The following is a 19,542-nucleotide window of genomic DNA, read 5'->3' on the forward strand; positions in this document are numbered from 1 at the left end:
CCTTAAAGTATATATTATTATTAAAAAGCTTAAGCCGAAAGTTATAATAATTATATTAAAAAAGTACCGATAATTCGAAGCCTTTTTTAATAAGAAATTAAAAAACGAGTTACCGCTTTATATACGATAGGATTATAAGATACCGTTAAAAAAAAGAAAAAAGCCTCTCTTTATACCGATCTATAAACTAAATTAAGAGCACAAAAAAGCCTTAAAGGAATATATTACAGAGAACCTCGAAAAAAGAGTTATACAACTATTTACGTCGCTAGCAAGCTTTCCCATACTTTTCGTTTTAAAAAGAATAAAGACGAGAAAGTTAAATAACGAATATATATCGATTACTAAAAGTTTAATAAAATTATTATTAAAAACCGGTACCCTTTACCCTTAATTAACGATTTATAAAGTAAATTATTATATATTAAAATCTTTATAATACTTAATTTCTTTAATATATATAACTTAATCCGTATTAAAAAAAGAGAAAAATAAAAAACCACGTTTCGAATTAAATACGAATATTTTAAATATTAAGCTATACTATTTAATTTAATTAACGCGTTAATTAATTTTTAAATAATAATTAATTACGTTTTATAAAAATACCTCGATAAGTTTATTATAATATACCTCGACAATATTTTAATCTACTCCGAGAACGATAAATAATACTAAAAATATATAAAGTTAATATTTTAAAAGCTATAAAACGCTAACCTATTAATTAACTTAAAAAAGAGCGAATTCTATTAACGATCCGTTATATTTATAAAATATATAATATCTTTTAAAAAAATCCGGATAAAACTTTTTAAAATTTTAGCAATTAAAGAGTAACCTACGCCTATAAACGCTATAAAACTTAGATTTTTCTTAAAATTAACTAACTATTATTAAATATTTATCCCCGGATTTAATAAGTTAGCGATATCTTTAATAAACTTAACGAAAAAAGACAAGTTATTTCGATTAAAAAAAGATTAAACTTTTTATAATTTTAAAAAATAAATCTTTAATAAATTAATACTCCGCATAATAAACCCTTTTAAATTATTTAAAATTAAAACCGACGTATTAAACTATACGATCGAAAAGTAATTAAATTAACGAAATAATAACGAAAAATCGTACCTTATTATATTCTTTTTTAAAAAATTAAATAAACTAGAACTTAATTATTAAATCTATAATAAAAAGTTAATAATTATTATTAAAATATATAAAAAAATAAAAACATTATTTTAACAAAACAGTAAAACTAATAAAAATCTATACCGACTATATAAACTTTATAATATTTATTACTATTAAAAAACTAAATAAATAATAAATACGATAATCTAAATTCTTATTAAAATTTAACCTTACTATCATCTATTATAAAAGTAATAAAAACGGTCGTGCTAACGTACTAAGCTAACGACCGAACTATTAAAAAAAAGTACCGCCTAAAACACGAACTATCTTAACTTACGACTAGAACGGCAACCTTATACCGTCACAATAATTAAATATTATAAATTCTATATAATATAATAACGATTAAGCCTCTAAGTTCTAATAATTAAATTAGGCCCCGGATTTTACTAACTACGCCAGCGATCACCTTAAAAAACGAAACAACCTCGTCTTCTATCGAAATAAAATATACTTTATAACGCTTTAACTCGTTAAACTCCTCTATACTTTTTAAACCCTACGCGATCGTACGAATAATCTTATCCTGCCACATCTTTTTCTATTTACGCGCCGGACGGATTTTCGCATCTAATAATTCCCGTTCTTCTTCTAAAGCGTTTAAATCCGCCTCAAGCTTTAAATACTAGAACGTTAAGGCCCGCATATCCTGGAAGGACAAGCTAAACACGTCACATTTCGCAAGACCGCGGGCAACGCATTCCTAGCAGCGAGAGGAATCCTGCTCCGATACCTAATATATAGATTAGCGACGTTCGCAAGGAGAATAAGCAGGCATCCTCTCGATAAAACCTGACGAAACCGCGTAAGCAAGAACGAGACGCTAAGTTACTTTTCGGTTACGAAATAACGATTTAAAAGATTTTTCAACACGATTATTTATAATAAATATATATTATAGTAAAAAATAATAAAGAAAAAAACTTATTACGACTTAATATTACGAGTAATTAAAGTATTTATAAAATCGATACTTTAAAAATAAAATAATTAAAAAAAAGAGGATAATATTATAACCTAGCTTAATTATACGGCCTAAACCTATAAATTAATAGTATAAAACTACGATACCTCGACTTAATTACGATACTATAACTATTAAATAAACCGCTAATTATATTAATATAAACTCACTTATACTCCGTTAACGCGTAATAACTATATTAATACCACCGCGCGTATTAATAAAACGCATATAATTAGGTAAAATTAATTTTTAAAAGTCACGTGATGGATCGCGGATCGTAAAATATAGATCTACGATTTAACGATCTAACGAATCGAAAATTAAAGAATAAAAATTCTTAATCTAACGAGAATTAATAAAAAAAGGATTAGATATATAACGACGAATATTCTTTATATATTTTATATAAATACTCTTTATTTTAATAATTAATTTAAGTATTAATTTAACTTATTAATAAAATAAACAACTTTATAAACTCTATTATAAATACCTTTAAATTAACGCCCCTTAGTCACCTTTATTCTTACAGCTATTACATATTATATTAATAAAAGGCGAACTTTTACCGCACGTTTAAATACTCTCTTATATTATTAAATATAAACCCCAGTACGTTTTACTAGGTTTCCTTTAGAACTTAGATAGCGTTCGTTATACTACAGCGCTATTTACCGGTCGCCCTCCGCTTCGGCGAGACCCTCGTTCTGTATTTATTAGTTGCTAGACGCTTCTTTTTTACTTTCTCGTCTTATAGCTCTTAAAATTCCTATATAATAAGGGCTCTTCTAAGCTAGACGCGTAATTTTTTAACTTTCCGGCGTTTAGAAAGTATTAAATTAACCTATTATAAAGTACTTAATTTATAAAGGTTATTTTATATATTATTATATATATACTTTTAATTATTTAGTTTATAATATTTAAAACTAATATTAAAAAGCTTTTTTAATAAATAAAAATAAAGTGTTTAATTATTTATTAAAGGTTATAAGTATTAGTTATTTTTAAACGCGACGAGTTAAATATAATCGTTTAAAATTAAAAAGCGATAAAAGCTTTTCGTTTACGCTTTAATATATTTATTAAAATATCGAATTTAGTTTAATTATTAAAAGTCGGTTTAATTAATTAATCGCTTAATAAATCGTATGTACGAAACTAGTTTATAAAGTAATATTAATTTTAAATAATTAAAAATAACGAAATATATTAACTTTATAAATTAATATATTTAATAGCCGTTAATTATTCTCGATTATTAAACTAAACTAATTTCGCTTTTTTATAACGATTAGCGCGTATTACGACGAGTATTAACTCGATCATACTTATTATAAAACCGGTTTCGTTAAAATTTTATATATTTTTATTTAAAATGCCGTATTTAGTTTTAATATTCGCGACTAGCGTAAACTAGCCGAAAATAACACTTATATTTTTATAAAAAGCCTTTTAATAATCGTATCGACGGTTTATTTAAGTTTTAAAGTTTAGTTTACGATTAATAAAGCGTTTAACTCAATACTTATTAACGCGGTCGCCGCCGCGCGATTTTAAAAAAAATTAACTATATTTCTTATAATATTAATATTAAAAGGTATCCCTTAAATATTTAAATTAATTATATAATTACGAAATACCTTTTTTAATTAAATTAAATTTATATTATAAATATCGGATTTCGCGTCGAGGTTTAATACCGCGGAGTCGGCCGCCTAGAATAGCTTAAGGGACGTCGTACACTTTCGCAGCAGTTTTTTAACTAATTTAATTTAGATCTTCTCACGTCGCTTAAATTATTAAAACAATACGATTTTTTTAAACTAAATCGATATTATAATTATAAAGATATTACGTATTAAGATTTAATTACATAAATTAAAAAAGTGATTAATTTAATAATAAACCACGTTATAATATTTATAATAAAATATATTATAATATATAAATATATATAAAAAATATAAAAGTAAGTAACGAATTAAATAAAGAGTAATTTTAATTAATTTATATAAAAACTTTAAAATATAAAATTAATAATTAACTTAATAATAAACTATTTTATATTCTTTATATTAAAATAATATAAATATATTATTTAAACTTAATATATAATTAATATATAATTATAAAATATAAAATTAATATATAATTAATATATAATTTTAAAATTTTAAAAATAATATAAACTCGCCCTTAGCGTGCAGTAGCGTAATTTTAAAGGTGGTGGGAACTGTTTTCCCGTCGAAGAGGAGGGAAGACAAGCGTTGCCTCGTCTCATCAGGGTCCCATTCCACCCAAGACACAATACTTCAATTCCTTCCTCTTCATGGACAGCGCCTTCAACTTGTCTACAGGTACGTCGGGCTCCAATAATGTACTGTCTGGAGAGTTCTTAATGGGCCTCCCAAGAGCATCACCCATGCTTTGTTGAAGCTGGAGGCCTTGGAATATCTTGAATGGCCCGACCTCAGGATGAATACTATAGCGGTAGACCGCTGGGGCAAGGAGCCGGGTCTACTCGACCAAGTACATAGGTACGTAGCCGTCACAACATCCCCGGCTTTTGTTTTCCCCAGGGAAGTCAGACAGGCTGGGTAAGGGTATGCGCAGGAGGACAGCGGCGGGCGAACATTCGATTCGGAGAGGGTATAGCACGTTAAAGCTGCCGGCCATTAATTTTTTGACAGGGCTTGCGGGTTTGCCATATATGTTCGGAGACTCGAGTGATTTTGGATATATGCGTTTCATGAATCTGAGCGATACCTTTGTCAAAAGAGCCGTCATTCCGATCTCAACGAGGACACTCGGGGGGCCCTTCACCAACAAATTTCGGGTTGCTAACACTAGAGCAATTCAACATCATCGTTCTCCCAGCAGACACGTCAAATGCACAATCACTATCAATATCGGTGCCAACTTAGATTAGTCAAGGTAGTTGAGAAAGTAATACCAAAAAAGAGTTAGGAAGCTGGTTAGGTGAGTTCACGAGTAAGCCACTTGAAGAGATGGCATCCTACCAGTAGACATAGGCAAAAAGGTGAGGTGAATAACGTGCAAAAAGAAAGCCATGTGTTGATATATGCCCACTACTGGAATCGAACCAGTGATCTCATCATTACTAGTGATGCGCTTTACCACTAAGCCAAGCGGGCTTCTGAACGAACAACTTAATTGGATCATTGGGTAGAAAATGTCTTATTGTGTAATATATTGTGTGGATGGCGACAGAGGAGAAAAGAAATGGGTCTTCTAATTGAACGATGTAACCTTGGCCCCAGTCGGTTGTGGTGGTGAGAGCTTCTGGCAGTCTGGTGGGCATAATCTAGCTAGCCACAGCTGGATTTCTGGACTAGCGTGGCTAGGTGGGGCTAAGCTGTCTGGACCAGCCAAAAACCACCCACCCACTTGCAGAAGTTAGGGCACACCACACAAGGGCGGAAATTCCGAATCTGTCCATTCTCCCTCTGAACTTTTTTTCCTCCGCTAAATCCAAAAGCTGCTTGTCCATTCCGCTACTTCACCTCACGAACGCAACTCGCCCAGTCAACACCTAACGTCACGTTCGACTAACCGACAGCAAAAATGACCAAGCACTTGGCTTCCGGTACGTTGTTATGTTGCCAATGTTGAATTAATATCTTGTGTCACAGTTTTGCTGACATTGCTATGTTTCGTCTAGGCACCGCCAGCTCTCGACGCAAGTCGAGAAAGGCTCACTTCTCCGCCCCTTCCTCGGTGCGCCGCAACATCATGAGCGCTTCCCTGTCCAAGGAGCTCCGTGAGAAGTACAACGTAAGTTGAAAATCTTCTGTGTGTCTTTGCAATCGCAATCCGCCGTACTAACATTTTCTTTCTTTGCAGGTCCGCAGCATCCCCATCCGCAAGGATGACGAGGTCACCATCGTCCGTGGCGGTGCCAAGGGCCGTGAGGGCAAGGTCACTTCCGTCTACCGTCTCAAGTACGTGATCCACGTCGACCGTGTCACCCGCGAGAAGGTCTCCGGCCAGTCCGTCCCTCCTGGGCATCCACCCCAGCAACTGCGTCATCACCAAGCTCAAGCTTGACAAAGACCGTGAGGACATCCTGGAGCGCATCAAGATCGGCCGTGAGCTCCGCAAGAAGCAGCAGTCTTAGACGTCTGTTGCTCTTCTGCTGCTGCTGCGAAAACTCTCTTCCGTTCTACTGCAATCATGAGATCAGCCGGGTTACGACTATGAGGAATGACCCCGCTTGTGGGGATGAAGCAGCGCTGCGTTGCCAACACTTCGATGGGCAAGGCATTCACGAGGTACAAAAGGAAAGTGATATCACTGGCGTCTGCGGAACGGACTACTCGGCTCCTCGGCTCCCCAAAAAGGTTATTGGAAGCGACACGAGGAGGCAGGGTTTGGCTTTGGCTTGGGTTTTCCAGTATTAGATGCCACAGCCACTACGACAAAAAAGAGAAACATTTGCACACACAATGGCCATTTCACTCGCTTCTACCATAGCCTGTGAAATGCTCCATGGGAGGTTCAATCCCGAAGCCTGCTTCATTGCTCGCTTGCTTGGCACCGACTGTGACTTGACTTTTTACTTGACTGGCTTCTTATCATTCATACCTACTTCATCTAGCTTTCTACATCGAATACTCGATCAGCTCAGGCATGAGGTCTTGATTGATCGGAAACATGTACCCTGGGCTGGCCTCCGGTAAGTCGTCGTGACATTCATCTCATGCATAATATGTACCATACCACCGCTAGGATATCTCCTGTTGACCAGTAAACATCCGTGGTCTTCGAGGTATACGACTGGCGAAGAGCAAACCAAAAGATGGGTCAATCTATGAATCATGGCTCCGTCGCTCTCGCCTGCAGACTTTCTTTGTAGACTTCGTGTCAATGAGGCTGGAAGTTTGATGGCGAGGCACATTTTTATATACTCTCTAATTCGAGGTGCTGTCTCCTTCGGAGCTAGAGCTGATAGAATAAAATTTCCTCATGTACCTGTTTTGCATCTTACCTATGCCTGTCTGGTTCATTGCCGTGATGTTACGAACACAAGCTGCACCACCCATTTTGAGAAGTGTTGTGCCTCCTACTCCTGTGAACCCTGCTGTGAGAACCATCTCTCAACCGAAACGGGTTGGTGAAGCATGAAGGGTTGGGCAAGAGCAATCATATCTTGCAATGGGTCAATATTGCCTCGCAGTTGTCTTTTTGCGTTAGGCCACGATGTACAAATCGCCGATGTAGTTCATCCCGATCTGGTCTTACTGCACTTGGGACAAAATCAATAAGTTTGACTTCACTTTATAATCTAACTCTGTATTTGCCATTTACCTAACAACTGGCGCGAGAAAGACCACCGACATATAGCTATGAAGTCAATTACGTATCTCTATGAACTAGTATTGAGTGTGAGTGTGCTGAGCTGTGCTGAGCTGAGCATGATCCTTGATAGCTGGTACATGGTGATTAGCCATGCCTTTGCTCGTGCGACCAGCTCAAGCACAAACCTTTCCTCCTAGTCTTGTCGGGGCCTTTTCCCCTTGAGAAAAATGCAACGCAGAAGAATAAAATGCTACGGCCTCTCATAACCGTGGGCCTTTGGTCATACAGATGAAGCTAATTGTACAAACGATGATGGAATATTCGATGAAACGTGGTTTCGTGAATGCCCGCCGCCTCGTCAGGGCAAGTCCAAATCAAACGGCATCGTTAACGTCAAGACTCTCTGTCTCATGCTCATGGTAGAAATCAATAATTGCTGAGTTGATGGATATAGTCAAATCCACCGTCCTTCACTGCCAGTTGATGCCCCGTCTCTCGGCATCACGGAGCATTCGCTGATGCAAGTCGGCAATATCGTCCTGCTGCTTGAGAGTCTGCTGTTGAGGAGGTCGATTCTCTCCAACCTTGTCCGCAGGCATGCCGATAGGATCCTGCTCAGCTTTGCCCAAGAGGGAGCGCATGGCGTGGCCATTGGCATTGACAAAAGCAGGGGCGAGTGATGCTGTGCCATGACTGGACAGAGTAGGGACATAGCCGGTTGCAGTGGTTGAAGATACTGTTCTAGGTACAGCAACCCCGCTGGCTGTACCCTTCTTCAGCATGCTATGCCATAGATCATTGCTGGATTTGGTACTAAGTCTGATTAGCTTGGGCAGAGGATTCAACAAAGCATAGGTCAATACACACCTTGATCGATCAAAGATACGGCGACTAGGCGAGGGTGGCTTTTGATCACTAGTCGGAGCAGTGGATGACTTGGTGTCATTGCTGTCTTTGGGGGTCTGGAGGCAGTCTAGTGGATCCCGAGTTTCTGGGTTGATGATCGGGACAGCATGGCTGACCTTGCCAGTGCCTTTGTCTCCGCCAGCCTGAAATGGATCTGCTGTAGTCTTCTTCGGCTTTGCAAAACCAAAGTCCACATCAGGGCGGCCAGTTGCAAGGACTCTTTTGCGTACCTTGGGTTCAGAACCGGGAGGCGGCTCCTTAGTTGGTGTGGGGGGATAGAAGTCTTTTCCATCGAACTTAGGAAGGCCTGAGCCTTTGATGGAAACCTGGCCCCAGTAGACATGACGAGCACGCTTCTCTTCTTCCGTGAGCTCTCGTGCGTACAAATAATCGGTGCCACGAGCTGCTTGAGGAGTGATTCCCTGGGGAAGCTGGCCAACCAAGTACGGCGTAGCGTAGCTACTGATGCTTACAGCAGGATGGCCAAGACCAGGATGTGTGAGAGCACTTCCGACAGCGACGTAAGATCCAAAGTCCTGCCATTGGCTCTGCTGAGGGCGAAGCAGAGAGCTGCTTCTCTCCAGTTGCATGTTGTTATGCGATATTGTGTTGGTGCTGGGCTCCATAACAGCCGGTTTTCCAGCCAACAATGAAGAAGTATTTGAAGGCTCAAAAGACGAGGTAGTAGCAGGAGGCATGAACAACGAGCTCTTAGAGTCGTCACCTGACATACTCAGCCGTGCAACAAGGGCGTCCAAGGCAGCTGAAGTATCATTACCCTTAGAAGAGTTGATTCCAGCAGCCTGACGTCGCTCCTTGGCAGTGCGTAGGCGAATCTGATCTATTGATTGCGTATGGGCCAATGTAGGATTACCGCGTCTGCTTGAAGCAATCGAGTTCGCCTGCACCATAGGCACTGGCGCATCATCACTCTCCTGCATGCTGGACTCGCGTGAGGGTGTTTGGCATGGTGCAGCTTCTGTTCCAGGGTTTGAAGCTTCGTTGGTGCTCTTGGCGTCGCTGCCACTGTAATGCGATGTTTCAAAATGCATCTGCATACCAAAGTTGTGCTCAAACCGATCAATCAATTGGCGAATGGCCCCAACTTGCTCCTTGGTCTTTTCCTCGTCAATCTGATGCTTATTGTATTGCAACTGATCCTCGTAATACTTGAGTTGTGAGCGTAAAGAGCTGAGCTGAACCTTGGTGATCTCACTTGGCTTGATCGAAGATGGCGGAGGTTTGGCACCAGAAGAGAACTGATTTGATGCAGATGATTTCGGAGCTCCTTGAACTTGCGGAGCAACTTGCTGAGGAGGTACAGCACTGGCAGTCAGGGGCATGCTGGTCTGAGTAGGCATGACGTGAGGGCTTGGCAAGGACGAGACTGAAGATGGTTGAGCAAATGATCCAACACGAGCAAGCGCTGGATGTCCAGGGGGTCCAGCAAAGCCAGGATGGAAGCACGAGCTTGGCGTCATTTGGGGGAGTGGACTCTGCATAGGGCCAGAGCCCAAGGGAGGATAGATGAAGTGTCCGTTGTAGTAGAATGGCCTGTTTTGGTCAAACTGCTCTGGAGGTGATAGTTTCAGCGGAGCTGGTTTCGGCTTTCTCGAGTCCTGTCGGTTCTCAGGCTTGGGCACAGTCGTGGGGTTCTCTGCTTGCTGAGGCATTGGAGCTTGTGGCATGGCATTCTGAGATCCGCCAGCCATGGGAGCTGCCTGCACAGGGGGGTAGGGCATCGCAAACGGATAACCCATGCCGCTAGCCATTGGGTAGTACGGCATGTGACCAGCCATAGGAGGATACATGGCAGGAAAGCCTGGGTACATAGGCGAGGCCATGGGAGGAGCCATAACAGGTGGTGCAGTTTGGCAGGTTGCAGGATCAGCCGCCGGCACCTGCTGATCAAGGTGGCTACTCTTGCCGATGTCGCTGGTGTCGTTCTCAGAATTAGGTAGCTCCTTGTCCCATTTGGCCGTGGGAGATGCTGTGGATCGTGTGTTGGGCACAATGCGACCGCCAGCCGTCACCCTAACGTGAGTAGGAGAAACTACAGCCTTGAAGAAACGCTGGAATCCCTCGCTTTGCTGTGCAGCAAGACCAGTGGGAGCAGGCAAAGGCTCATGTGCAATGCGATCAGGATCGTTGCGACGTGGGGGCTTGGTGTCTGCTGCGGCATCTCCATTTGAGACTGTGGGACGCGAAGCCTTTCGACCTTGAAACAAGACTTGGTCCTCGCTGTCGGTAGAAGCGGCTTCCTCCTTGATCTTCTTGGCGCGATGTGCCATGGCGACTTTGGAACTGTCACTTAAAGTGCTGTTCCTTCTGAGACCTGTGACAATATCGGCTGCTCAAATTAGCGATGTCCTGAAGGGTGAGAGTGAAAATGTGAATGAATCGTTTTCTCTTCTCCTTTTTGGGACAACGAAGATGAGGCAATGAACTGTGACTGGGACAAAAATAATAGATGGGACGGAAGTTGAACGGAGGGTGAGGTGTGTGTGTGAGTTGCAAGTGAGATACTTCAGAGGAATTGGGGAGGGCAGAGGAGCTGCAGACTTGAGACGATTGTTGCATTGGGACGGAAGCTCTTAGCGCAAAAGAATTGCGAGCTTAAGACGAGAGAGGTAGTTGGATGGGAAAAGGACGATTGTTCGATGGCCAAAGATGCATTCAATGTAGGGAAGAGAGCCCAAGTGGTGCACCACAGAACAACCTTATGAAATGAGCAGTACGTACCGACATCTGGGTTCCGCTGCACTCGATCCAAGATATCCGGGCAAGGACGTATGTCTCGTAAGTCGAGCAGCTCGCCCGTCTTGTACTTTCGGGCCATCTTACGGGTCAGATAGGAGAATAGGTAGTAGCTTCGTCGCTTGTTGGAACTGCGCCAGTGGAAAAGCGTGGGATACGACCGCGTGTGCGAAGGGTTGCTGCTAAAGCAAGCCGAGATGATCTGGATAGCGGACCAGACCTGAACAGACAGTCTGGAATCGTCAGTAACAAGCCTCTGAGCTTCCAACTGGGACAGGATGAATGTGGGTAAGTTGTCTGGGAGAAAACAAGCAAGGTAGTCATGTGGCAAATCGTTTTTGATGATGATGTGACGGCAGCGGCGGTGATGCTTGAGGTAGAACTTGATTTCCACAAACTGGAATGCAGTCAAGCAGTCGTCTTCGGCTTGATTTGTCCGCAGCCGCTTGTAGAGCTTTTTGATGATTGTTCTGCGAGGAGCCATGGTTGTCACGGAGCACCGGTTGCATTACCGATTCCCAAGAAGCGAGTGGATGACGAAAGGGGGCAAGACTGAGAACATCGCCGGGTGAGATGCGTGTGTGGTCTGAAGGCAGGTGGATGACACCTCGAAAAGGGGACCGGAGTAGGACTGCATTCACAGAGGTAGGGCGGATAAGCCCAAATTGGACACTAGGCGATGCCAAACTTACCAAGAAAAGAGTGAGCTCCGCGAGCCGGTAGCGAATGCTAGACATACAAGATCTTCCAACTGTCCGAGGCCCTGTCTACGGGGGCGAGAGTGTGCAAAATTGAGAGAGAGAAGAGAAAGAGAGAGATAGATGAAGTTGGGTATTTGGTTGGTAAGACGGGGATGAGAGTGAGAGAAGATGGACGTGGTGAGTGGGTGGTGAAAGATGGGATGGAATGTTCATTCAGCCAAGACAAAAGCTCCGGTGCTTTTACCGATGGCATTGGGAAGCTGGACTTCACTGTCCAAAGTGGCTTCTAAAGATGAAGTGGATAAGTGGGAGGAACTCGAATGGGATATATGCTCGAACTGCAAGAGCGTTCCGATGTGCATGGCCACCCGGTAAGTGTGGAACGGGGCTGCTTCCAATTAACGAGAATAATATCTTGCCCAAACGTGGTTGCCTTCCCTTATCACAACGGGAATTATTTACTTCATGGCGACCAGAATCACACCTACGAGGGGGAAGACGGGAATGCGGTTCTGCGTTCAGAGGTATTGGCATCTAAAATGAATGGATGGCCCCCATTTTTCACGATGGCAACCGAGCTATTCACATCCTGTAAGAAGTAAAGGACACGGCAGCAAATAATTGGTCCCGACGTAGATGAGTTTCGATCTTGTTATATGAAAGATCCTTGCATTGACAACCAACACTACATTTTTATGGAGGTTCACGGTTGCTAACAACGGCGAGATAGGTGTTTGACGTATTGGTACCAAGACCCCGTCCCGCTCCGTAAGCATTCGTGAAGTATTACAGCTCCCGACCATGGACTCATCCTGAATACAGTCAGGTGTTCCATCCCTTCACTACAGACATCTCCTGAAGAACTCCGCCGAGTCAACCACGCACGTCTCCAGCGGGATCCAGTCCCGGCCCGTCATCCTGACAGCCTTGCCAGCTTCGAGCCACAGCTCCCCCTCGTAGGGCCCGTACCCCTCGGTGTACCCCTGCCCCGGGTTGCCCCTCCACAGCCGGACCCCTTCTCCTTCCCACTCCTTCTTCTTCCCGGCCGTATACTTCGCCAGGATGTCCGCGAACGCCTGGCCGCCAGCCCGGCCCGCCGAGCAGAGCAGCCTCTCCCCGTCCCCATAATGAGAAATAGCGAGAAGAGCTTGAAGGGGTAAAGGGAGGGAGAGAGGGCAGTTAGGAAAGCGACACCACGTACCTAGCCTGCACCGCAGTGACCCCGAACTTCGGCTTCTTCTCCTCCCGAAGGCGCCACACCAACCTCTCAGACGCCGTCTTCGCCGCACAGTACGCATCGAACGGCCCAGCGTCCCTGCCCTTCTCCTCGACCGCGCGCTCGGCGCCCGTGTTCCAGTCCGCCTCGTCGAAGCGGCGGGCCTGGTCACCCTCGACCTCGAACATGGCGGCCGTCGACGACCTGTAGACGACCGACGCTAACTGTCCGTCCCCCGCCGCCGCCGAGTCTAGGAGCCCCTACACGCTGCTCGTGGCCTTGCGCACGACCTCGGGCGGCGCCGTCGTGAAGATCTCGTCCACGGGCGACGTGAGGTGCAGGATCGCATGGCACCCCTTGACGGCGTCGTCGAAGGCCCCCGGCACCTTCACGTCGGGCACCTCGACCACCTCGACGCGGCCTTCCGGGTAGCCCATCGCGGCCAGGGCGTCCTTGACCTTGTCGCCCGCGGCGAGGCGGCGGGCGGTGCCCCGCACGTCGTAGCCGGCCTTCAGCACGGCTTCGGCAGTCCTGCCGGCCAGATAGCCATTCAGGCCGGTAAAAGATCTCGGGTGCCATTTTCTTGTTAGTGAGTTCTGATAGTACTTTTCCTTACTTCCAGCTGGAATACAGTATGCAGCAATGAATAGCAGATCGTATGAATTTTGTGAAATGGCCGGTTCTAGGGCTGACCATGTATATTGCGCTGTATACGAACATACGAATAATGCAGTTGGCCCCTAACCTATGCAGTTGGCTCTTATGCAGTCAGCTCCTATGCAAGAGTACAGCGTCGAAGTACGTAACATATACAATTTGTCAGCTTAAGATGACGAAATATAGCTCTTCACATTGCCCAATCAGACTCCTACAATGCTTGGAAGATCTGGGCGGAACCACAATGAGCTCAAGTGTAGTAAGCCGAGATCTGGTAAGCCGACAGTATCCAACGTACGACGGTCTGAATCCCACGAACTTACACGCCCTACATCATGGCGAGCAAAGGAAGCTTGGGCGATGCATCAAGATAACCATAGCCTCACAAGGCTGGTTTAAGCTCTAAGATCTGAGTATTGACATCTATCGATCTGCCGTTTGAACAGGTGTTTACTGAAACGGTACCTAGTGGCTCCAGGTTTTCCCATCTGAATACACATCTCGTAGGCATCAGTCCAACCCCAGCAAACGACGATCCACCATGTCTCCAGATGGCGGGTCCTCGCATGGGGTATATCTATACAACAAGCCTGGACCATGCAGTGAACCAAGATCTCGCCAGCAGTGCTGCCGAAATACCAGTCATGTGCCGGTAGAAGCGAGCAGCAGTCGTTGGATTTCGGAGAGCACCATGATAACCTCCTCCTTGAAGAGCAGCATATGGGGGTGCGTGTAATAGGCAACAGACCCGTGTCGTCCTGCTCAGTATCCAAGCATAAAAGGCCAGTCCGGCCTGACATCCGGCTATCCTAGCCCAAGAACGCATTTCGGCCTGAATACGAACCTGCATGCTGCATGAAGACTATCTCCGCGGTGTTCTAGAGTATGTACCAATGAAGAGCATGCCTACCCTCCACCTGGGATTGTATGATCTACTGTGCGTCGTACCGCAGCGCAGGCATTCGTCATGCTCGTCATTGGAAGGGCGATATTGCCGCTTGCATTCGGTATATGCCGAACCTTGAACTGCAGCAGGGCCCGTTTACTGGGGCCCGTGTGCCCTTGTATTCTGCCGGTGCTCGCGGCAAGGTCCTCATATGCACATTCCTTGTTGCCTGCATGGGTGAAATGTAGCATCCCAATATGCCTAAAGGTGATAGAGTATATGATTGGAAGTAAGAAAAGAACCGTACATGTAAGCAATCTCTGCATGCAGCATAGTGTAACATGCATACCCGCAGGTGGCTTGCCATAAGTGAAGACCCTTCTGGCTACATGATGCACAGTCAATCTTAACGTCATCCCAACGTCCGCTGTACCTCCGCTGTAACTCCGCCGTGCCAAAAATGCTTCACGGAAAGTGTTGGAGGAAATCCTTCTGTCCGACGTAATATGATATATCCAGATTCCCGCCCCGGCCCCCGAAATTAATACATCCGATAACTTTCCAAAACCGCTGCTGTTAGCCAAGGACGGTGACAGAGGCACTCCCAGCTTACTTGAGAAAATAGACGGTATTGATATCCTAGAGACAATATCCAAAGCAAGAAGTGGAGATGGTGGTTATTGTTTTTGCGAATAGTCGTCTCTATCGGACATACTCAATCGGCCGAGACAATTGAACGGCCATTCGGAGTCGGAGGATGCGGGGTTGGTGGATCCGGGTGAGGCGGCGGAATCGGTTTATACTGATTATTGAAGTTCTCTGGGCGTGTAGGAATACCATGGGGCTCAGGAAAGCCCCCACAGTTCCTTCCAGGGAACTCCGTGCCGCATCTGCCAAACATGGCAGCGTGGATGTGTGTTTCGTTGTTTGAAGTCTTGATGTAAGAGCAGAAGACTGTTCAGATACTGAGACTGACTGGAGGCTTATACGTAAAAGAGTAGCAGGTGTGGTGATGCCGGTCAGAATGGTACCGCTGTGTAGTTGGAAGGAAGAATCTTGGACCACGTAGACCACCCTACCTCACTGGTATTTATATGTGGTTGCGCTTGGGTCTAACATGGCGATGCCCAAGGAATTCATACCCGATGGGTAAAACTCGAGAGGGCCCGAGCAAACTGGTACATGAAGTCACTCTATGAGACGCTGCCTGCGTTACATGGCGAGAGTGGTCTTGGTGGTGTAGGGCGTGATTATCCTATGGGCCCGCGCGCGTTGAACATCCCACGTTGGTGAGCTCTATGAAACGTGCTCTACCATAATTTGGTCCCCCGGTGCTAGGGGGTTTGCTCTTCGAATGGAGTGAGTGACAGCATGCTGTCGTCGAAGGAGTGCGTTCGGGGCCTATTCGTCGGGGCCATGATGCTCCGCTCGTCTAGTTGGTGATTCATTTTGTCATAGCGACGTTTCTGCAAGCCATGTCATTGGCTTCCCATGGCTGTTATAATGGTAGTAAGAAGCAAGGATGCTAGGTAAGGTGGTGTCACTGAAGAAGACATACTTATCTAGATATGTGAGGTTTGCCCCCAGGGCAATCAAAAGCTCGGGTTTTATCTGCAAAATGTAACGCACGAACCTCCCTGCATGATCCCATGCTGCACGTATGTCATGCCCGCTGGCTTGTCATCCGACGACCGGTATCCGATATCTTGAGGGGCAGGGGTGTCGACGATCAAGAATGCGCAGATGGACATGAGGCGTCATCTAACAGGTTGTCGATATTGGATGGCACACCTCCTGGACGGCCCTATTGTCTTTTTCGGAGAAGGAACGGCATTTCGATTCAACTCGGACCGGGACTGCGTGGGGCCAAGGATCAATGAAACCAATCGTACATATATTGAAATCCTGCGAGGCTCTTTTCTAGCCGAGTGATGTGGAGATCCGAGCCGCATTGGGTTCTTTGGGCAAGTCAAGCGCCTGTAATCGATGCAGCGCACAACACGGCACTTCTCGTACCAATGTTGCCCAGTAGGCGGTAACAGTTTGCGGCATCGTGTTTCAGGCTTCCGTGTTGGAGAAGTGTTACCTATGATCTAGAAACCTGACAATTGACGCCCAACACAGTGTATCTAGGGTTATAGCGGCCAAGCGTGACTGTCAAGCCATATGCAACATTATCCGAAATGAAAGCGATATCTGCTTTCAGTTAAAAAAATGGTTCTTGTTGGTGGTCCAACCAGCGTCGTGGTTCATGGTTTGCATGGCCCGTTAACTCTTTGGGCGGCAACGAGTTAAGCGAACATGAAGCGAGTTCCACCGTGGAATTGTTCTCGAACCCTTCTCGAACCTGGCGAGCTTCGAAATGTAACTGATTTCAAGGTTTGCACGAGCATTAACCTAGTACTTCGAGCCTACCGTAATTATGTTCCTGCAGGTTTCTATCAATGTGTTAGGCGGCCCTGTCCACCTACCTCATACTGCAGTTTCCTCCCCCAACTTTCCCCCTTCTTCGGATTGATTGATGGCTTGTAGGCCGTCTTGCCCAAGTGGGAATCTGCGCACCTGTGATAGGTCGGTTTCTAACTATCAGCAAAATAACTTAAAGATAAGAATGCCCCTGCCCTCCTGCCCTCCTCAGCTTCTCTCTTTACCGTGGCTATTTCTCCTTTCCTCCAGTAGTTCGCACTAACCCCGCAGTGTTACCCCACAGCAGATGGCTTAGAGGCTCAACGGGATTGCCGAGAAGACCAGGAAACAAAGGCCACACAAGACACCTCGCAGGAGGAGGGGAGAAAAGGGACAGAGATGGTTGGCTGACACATGTGACATGCCCTGCTAATAGTAGTCGTACATAGGCGTATTTCCACAACTGCATGTTTGCTCGGGTTTCAGTAAATCTTCCATCGTTTCCTTGCTATCTCAGCTACTTGAAACATCGCCAAATCATACCTACGGACTTCACCGATCGTTTAAGCGAGCATCATCTCTTTCCTTTGAAACAGGTTGTAAGCCCACGACCAACGACACCCCGTGCTAGCTTCTCACTACATGACATATATTGGCTGTCCAATAATTACCTCACCCATGGCTCCTCTCAAACCCCATTGGAAGCAGCCCTCCCACCCGAACATTCAGGAGGTCATCATCAACGAGCATGAATTCACCTCGAAGAGTTTGTCCAAGGTCTCACTGCCACCATTCGGCTTGTACGCCAAGCTGTTGTTCCCACCTTGCACGCTTGTAACTGGTGATGAGCCAACCTATGCCACAGTCCAATTCGGCAAAGACAAACACCTGGATCTTAATAGTGACCTTTTGTATATCAACCATTCTTGTGAACCGTCGCTGGTCAGTTCTGCCATATCCAAGTTGGATCCAGCAACCCCTACACCGCACTGACGAACACAACCATGTCTAACGCCAATTAGATCTTCGACACTGCCAATTTGCAGGTCATTGCTGGACCCAATGGAATCCAAGCCGGAGAGGAATTGACCGTTGGTTGACCCTGCAGAGAGTATACATACTTAATCAGAGAAACATGAACTTACTTTATTCTAGTTCTTCTACCCATCCACAGAATGGGAGATGGCCCAGCCGTTCGACTGTCTCTGCGGCAAGCCAACATGCCGGGGTCATATCAGCGGGGCTCGCGATATGACCGAGAGGCAGCTGGAAGGCCTGTGGATCAACGGGCACATTAGAGAGTTGCTAGAGGAAAAGGCAGCTGGGGACGCAAAGCTACCCCAGAATGGCAGCGCCAAGCCCGCATCTGCCAAAGACGGCCAATCCGACACCACAGCTCTCGCCTTGGAGGAAGCCCTGAAGCATGCTAATAAGGTTGTCGAAGCTGCACGAAACGCTTTGCAGTCGTATATCGAGACGAGAACGCCGAGACAGAAGGGGACCTATGCCTCTGGTGGCAATGGCAATGTTCCTAATGGAAACGCCCATCATTCACCCCTGATTGAGAATGGGGGAAACGCTCAGGCGACTATGGCCCCCGGATTGCCCAGAAGAGGACCAACATCCCGCGAGCTGGGTGGCGAGATGGGTGGTGACACCATCGCCGCGTAGGTCAGGTTCGGTGGCTGACCTCATCTGGTGTTATATCTTGTCTACTTGTTTCTCGCTGCGCGGTTTGTCTTCAATATGCCAATCCAACATTGGCAACATATTGCTTTGTTTACCCCCTGAATCCTAGGATGGTTCTACTTACAGGTACGGAACCTGCCGGTGCCCCGGTGCCCTCCAATAAGGTGGCTCAAGTTAGGCAAGTGCTGCCTGATATGTTGTACCATTCTTGTTCAGTTGTTACCTAGCTTACTGATCTCAACATCACTTTCTATACTATGTACTTGAGTATATATAAGTTTATTACTACTGAGACTCCCGCTCAGATTATATACTAATACCTAAGCTCATTCGGTAGCTCTTCTCGCCCCACGGCTATCGCCATTTAAGCACCATATGTAACGCCTGTACTGAGAAGTATAACATAGGTTTCATCTATTCTTCTACTACTTCTAGACTCAAAGGCTCTATTATATGTATAGTTTAGTGATATGTGATATGGATAGTAGCTGTATATTGCATCAAACTCTCAGGAGAACAGCAGTGCGCATACCTAACTCGCCAACCCTTTACACTCACTCACCTGGCTTGCTTTGGCACCTATCAAGCACCCAAGAACCTGGTTTTTATATTACAGAAAGTATAACAGACTGAGATATTATACCTGTCGTAGCATATTCCACAGTTCGAGCTCGTGAGATAGGCACGTAGGAATGCTAACGATAGACCCTTGGGTTATGACAGACAGATTGTGGGGTGTTGCTGCCTGCATGTGGATTGGCCAGAGCGCCACTCAAGTCAATCTGTGCCAAGCAAGCCTGCTAGCTAGGCCACCCCTGCTTGCCTGCAACCTCTT

The 19,542-nt window shown here is 45.0% G+C and overlaps 4 protein-coding genes across 4 annotated transcripts; 2 read left to right on the forward strand and 2 right to left on the reverse strand.

Moving 5' to 3' along the window:
* Positions 1-5,701: 5,701 nt before the first annotated feature.
* On the forward strand, positions 5,702-6,308 carry PG994_001333 (60S ribosomal protein uL24; the record flags this gene model as incomplete). Its single annotated transcript, XM_066852742.1, has 4 exons — positions 5,702-5,777; positions 5,853-5,965; positions 6,035-6,180; positions 6,209-6,308. Exons 1-4 carry the CDS (start codon positions 5,756-5,758, stop codon positions 6,306-6,308), a joined length of 381 nt encoding a protein of 126 aa, XP_066720883.1. The 5' UTR covers positions 5,702-5,755.
* Positions 6,309-7,959: 1,651 nt separating this feature from the next.
* On the reverse strand, positions 7,960-11,636 carry PG994_001334 (uncharacterized protein; the record flags this gene model as incomplete). The annotated part of the gene is made up of 3 exons (XM_066852743.1): positions 7,960-8,302; positions 8,357-10,745; positions 11,138-11,636. 3 exons carry the CDS (start codon positions 11,634-11,636, stop codon positions 7,960-7,962), a joined length of 3,231 nt encoding a protein of 1,076 aa, XP_066720884.1.
* A 1,059-nt stretch (positions 11,637-12,695) lies between these two features.
* On the reverse strand, positions 12,696-14,063 carry PG994_001335 (uncharacterized protein; the record flags this gene model as incomplete). The annotated part of the gene is made up of 5 exons (XM_066852744.1): positions 12,696-13,059; positions 13,118-13,273; positions 13,334-13,691; positions 13,942-13,997; positions 14,059-14,063. 5 exons carry the CDS (start codon positions 14,061-14,063, stop codon positions 12,696-12,698), a joined length of 939 nt encoding a protein of 312 aa, XP_066720885.1.
* A 4,137-nt stretch (positions 14,064-18,200) lies between these two features.
* Positions 18,201-18,689, forward strand: PG994_001336 (uncharacterized protein; the record flags this gene model as incomplete). Its single annotated transcript, XM_066852745.1, has 1 exon — positions 18,201-18,689. The coding sequence occupies one exon, from the start codon at positions 18,201-18,203 to the stop codon at positions 18,687-18,689; it is 489 nt and encodes a 162-aa protein (XP_066720886.1).
* Positions 18,690-19,542: the final 853 nt, after the last annotated feature.

Source organism: Apiospora phragmitis (assembly GCF_038363925.1).
Source record: "Apiospora phragmitis strain CBS 135458 chromosome Unknown utg000002l:1.0-5516284.0:1.0-5523493.0, whole genome shotgun sequence".
NCBI classification, from domain to species: Eukaryota; Fungi; Ascomycota; class Sordariomycetes; order Amphisphaeriales; family Apiosporaceae; genus Apiospora; species Apiospora phragmitis.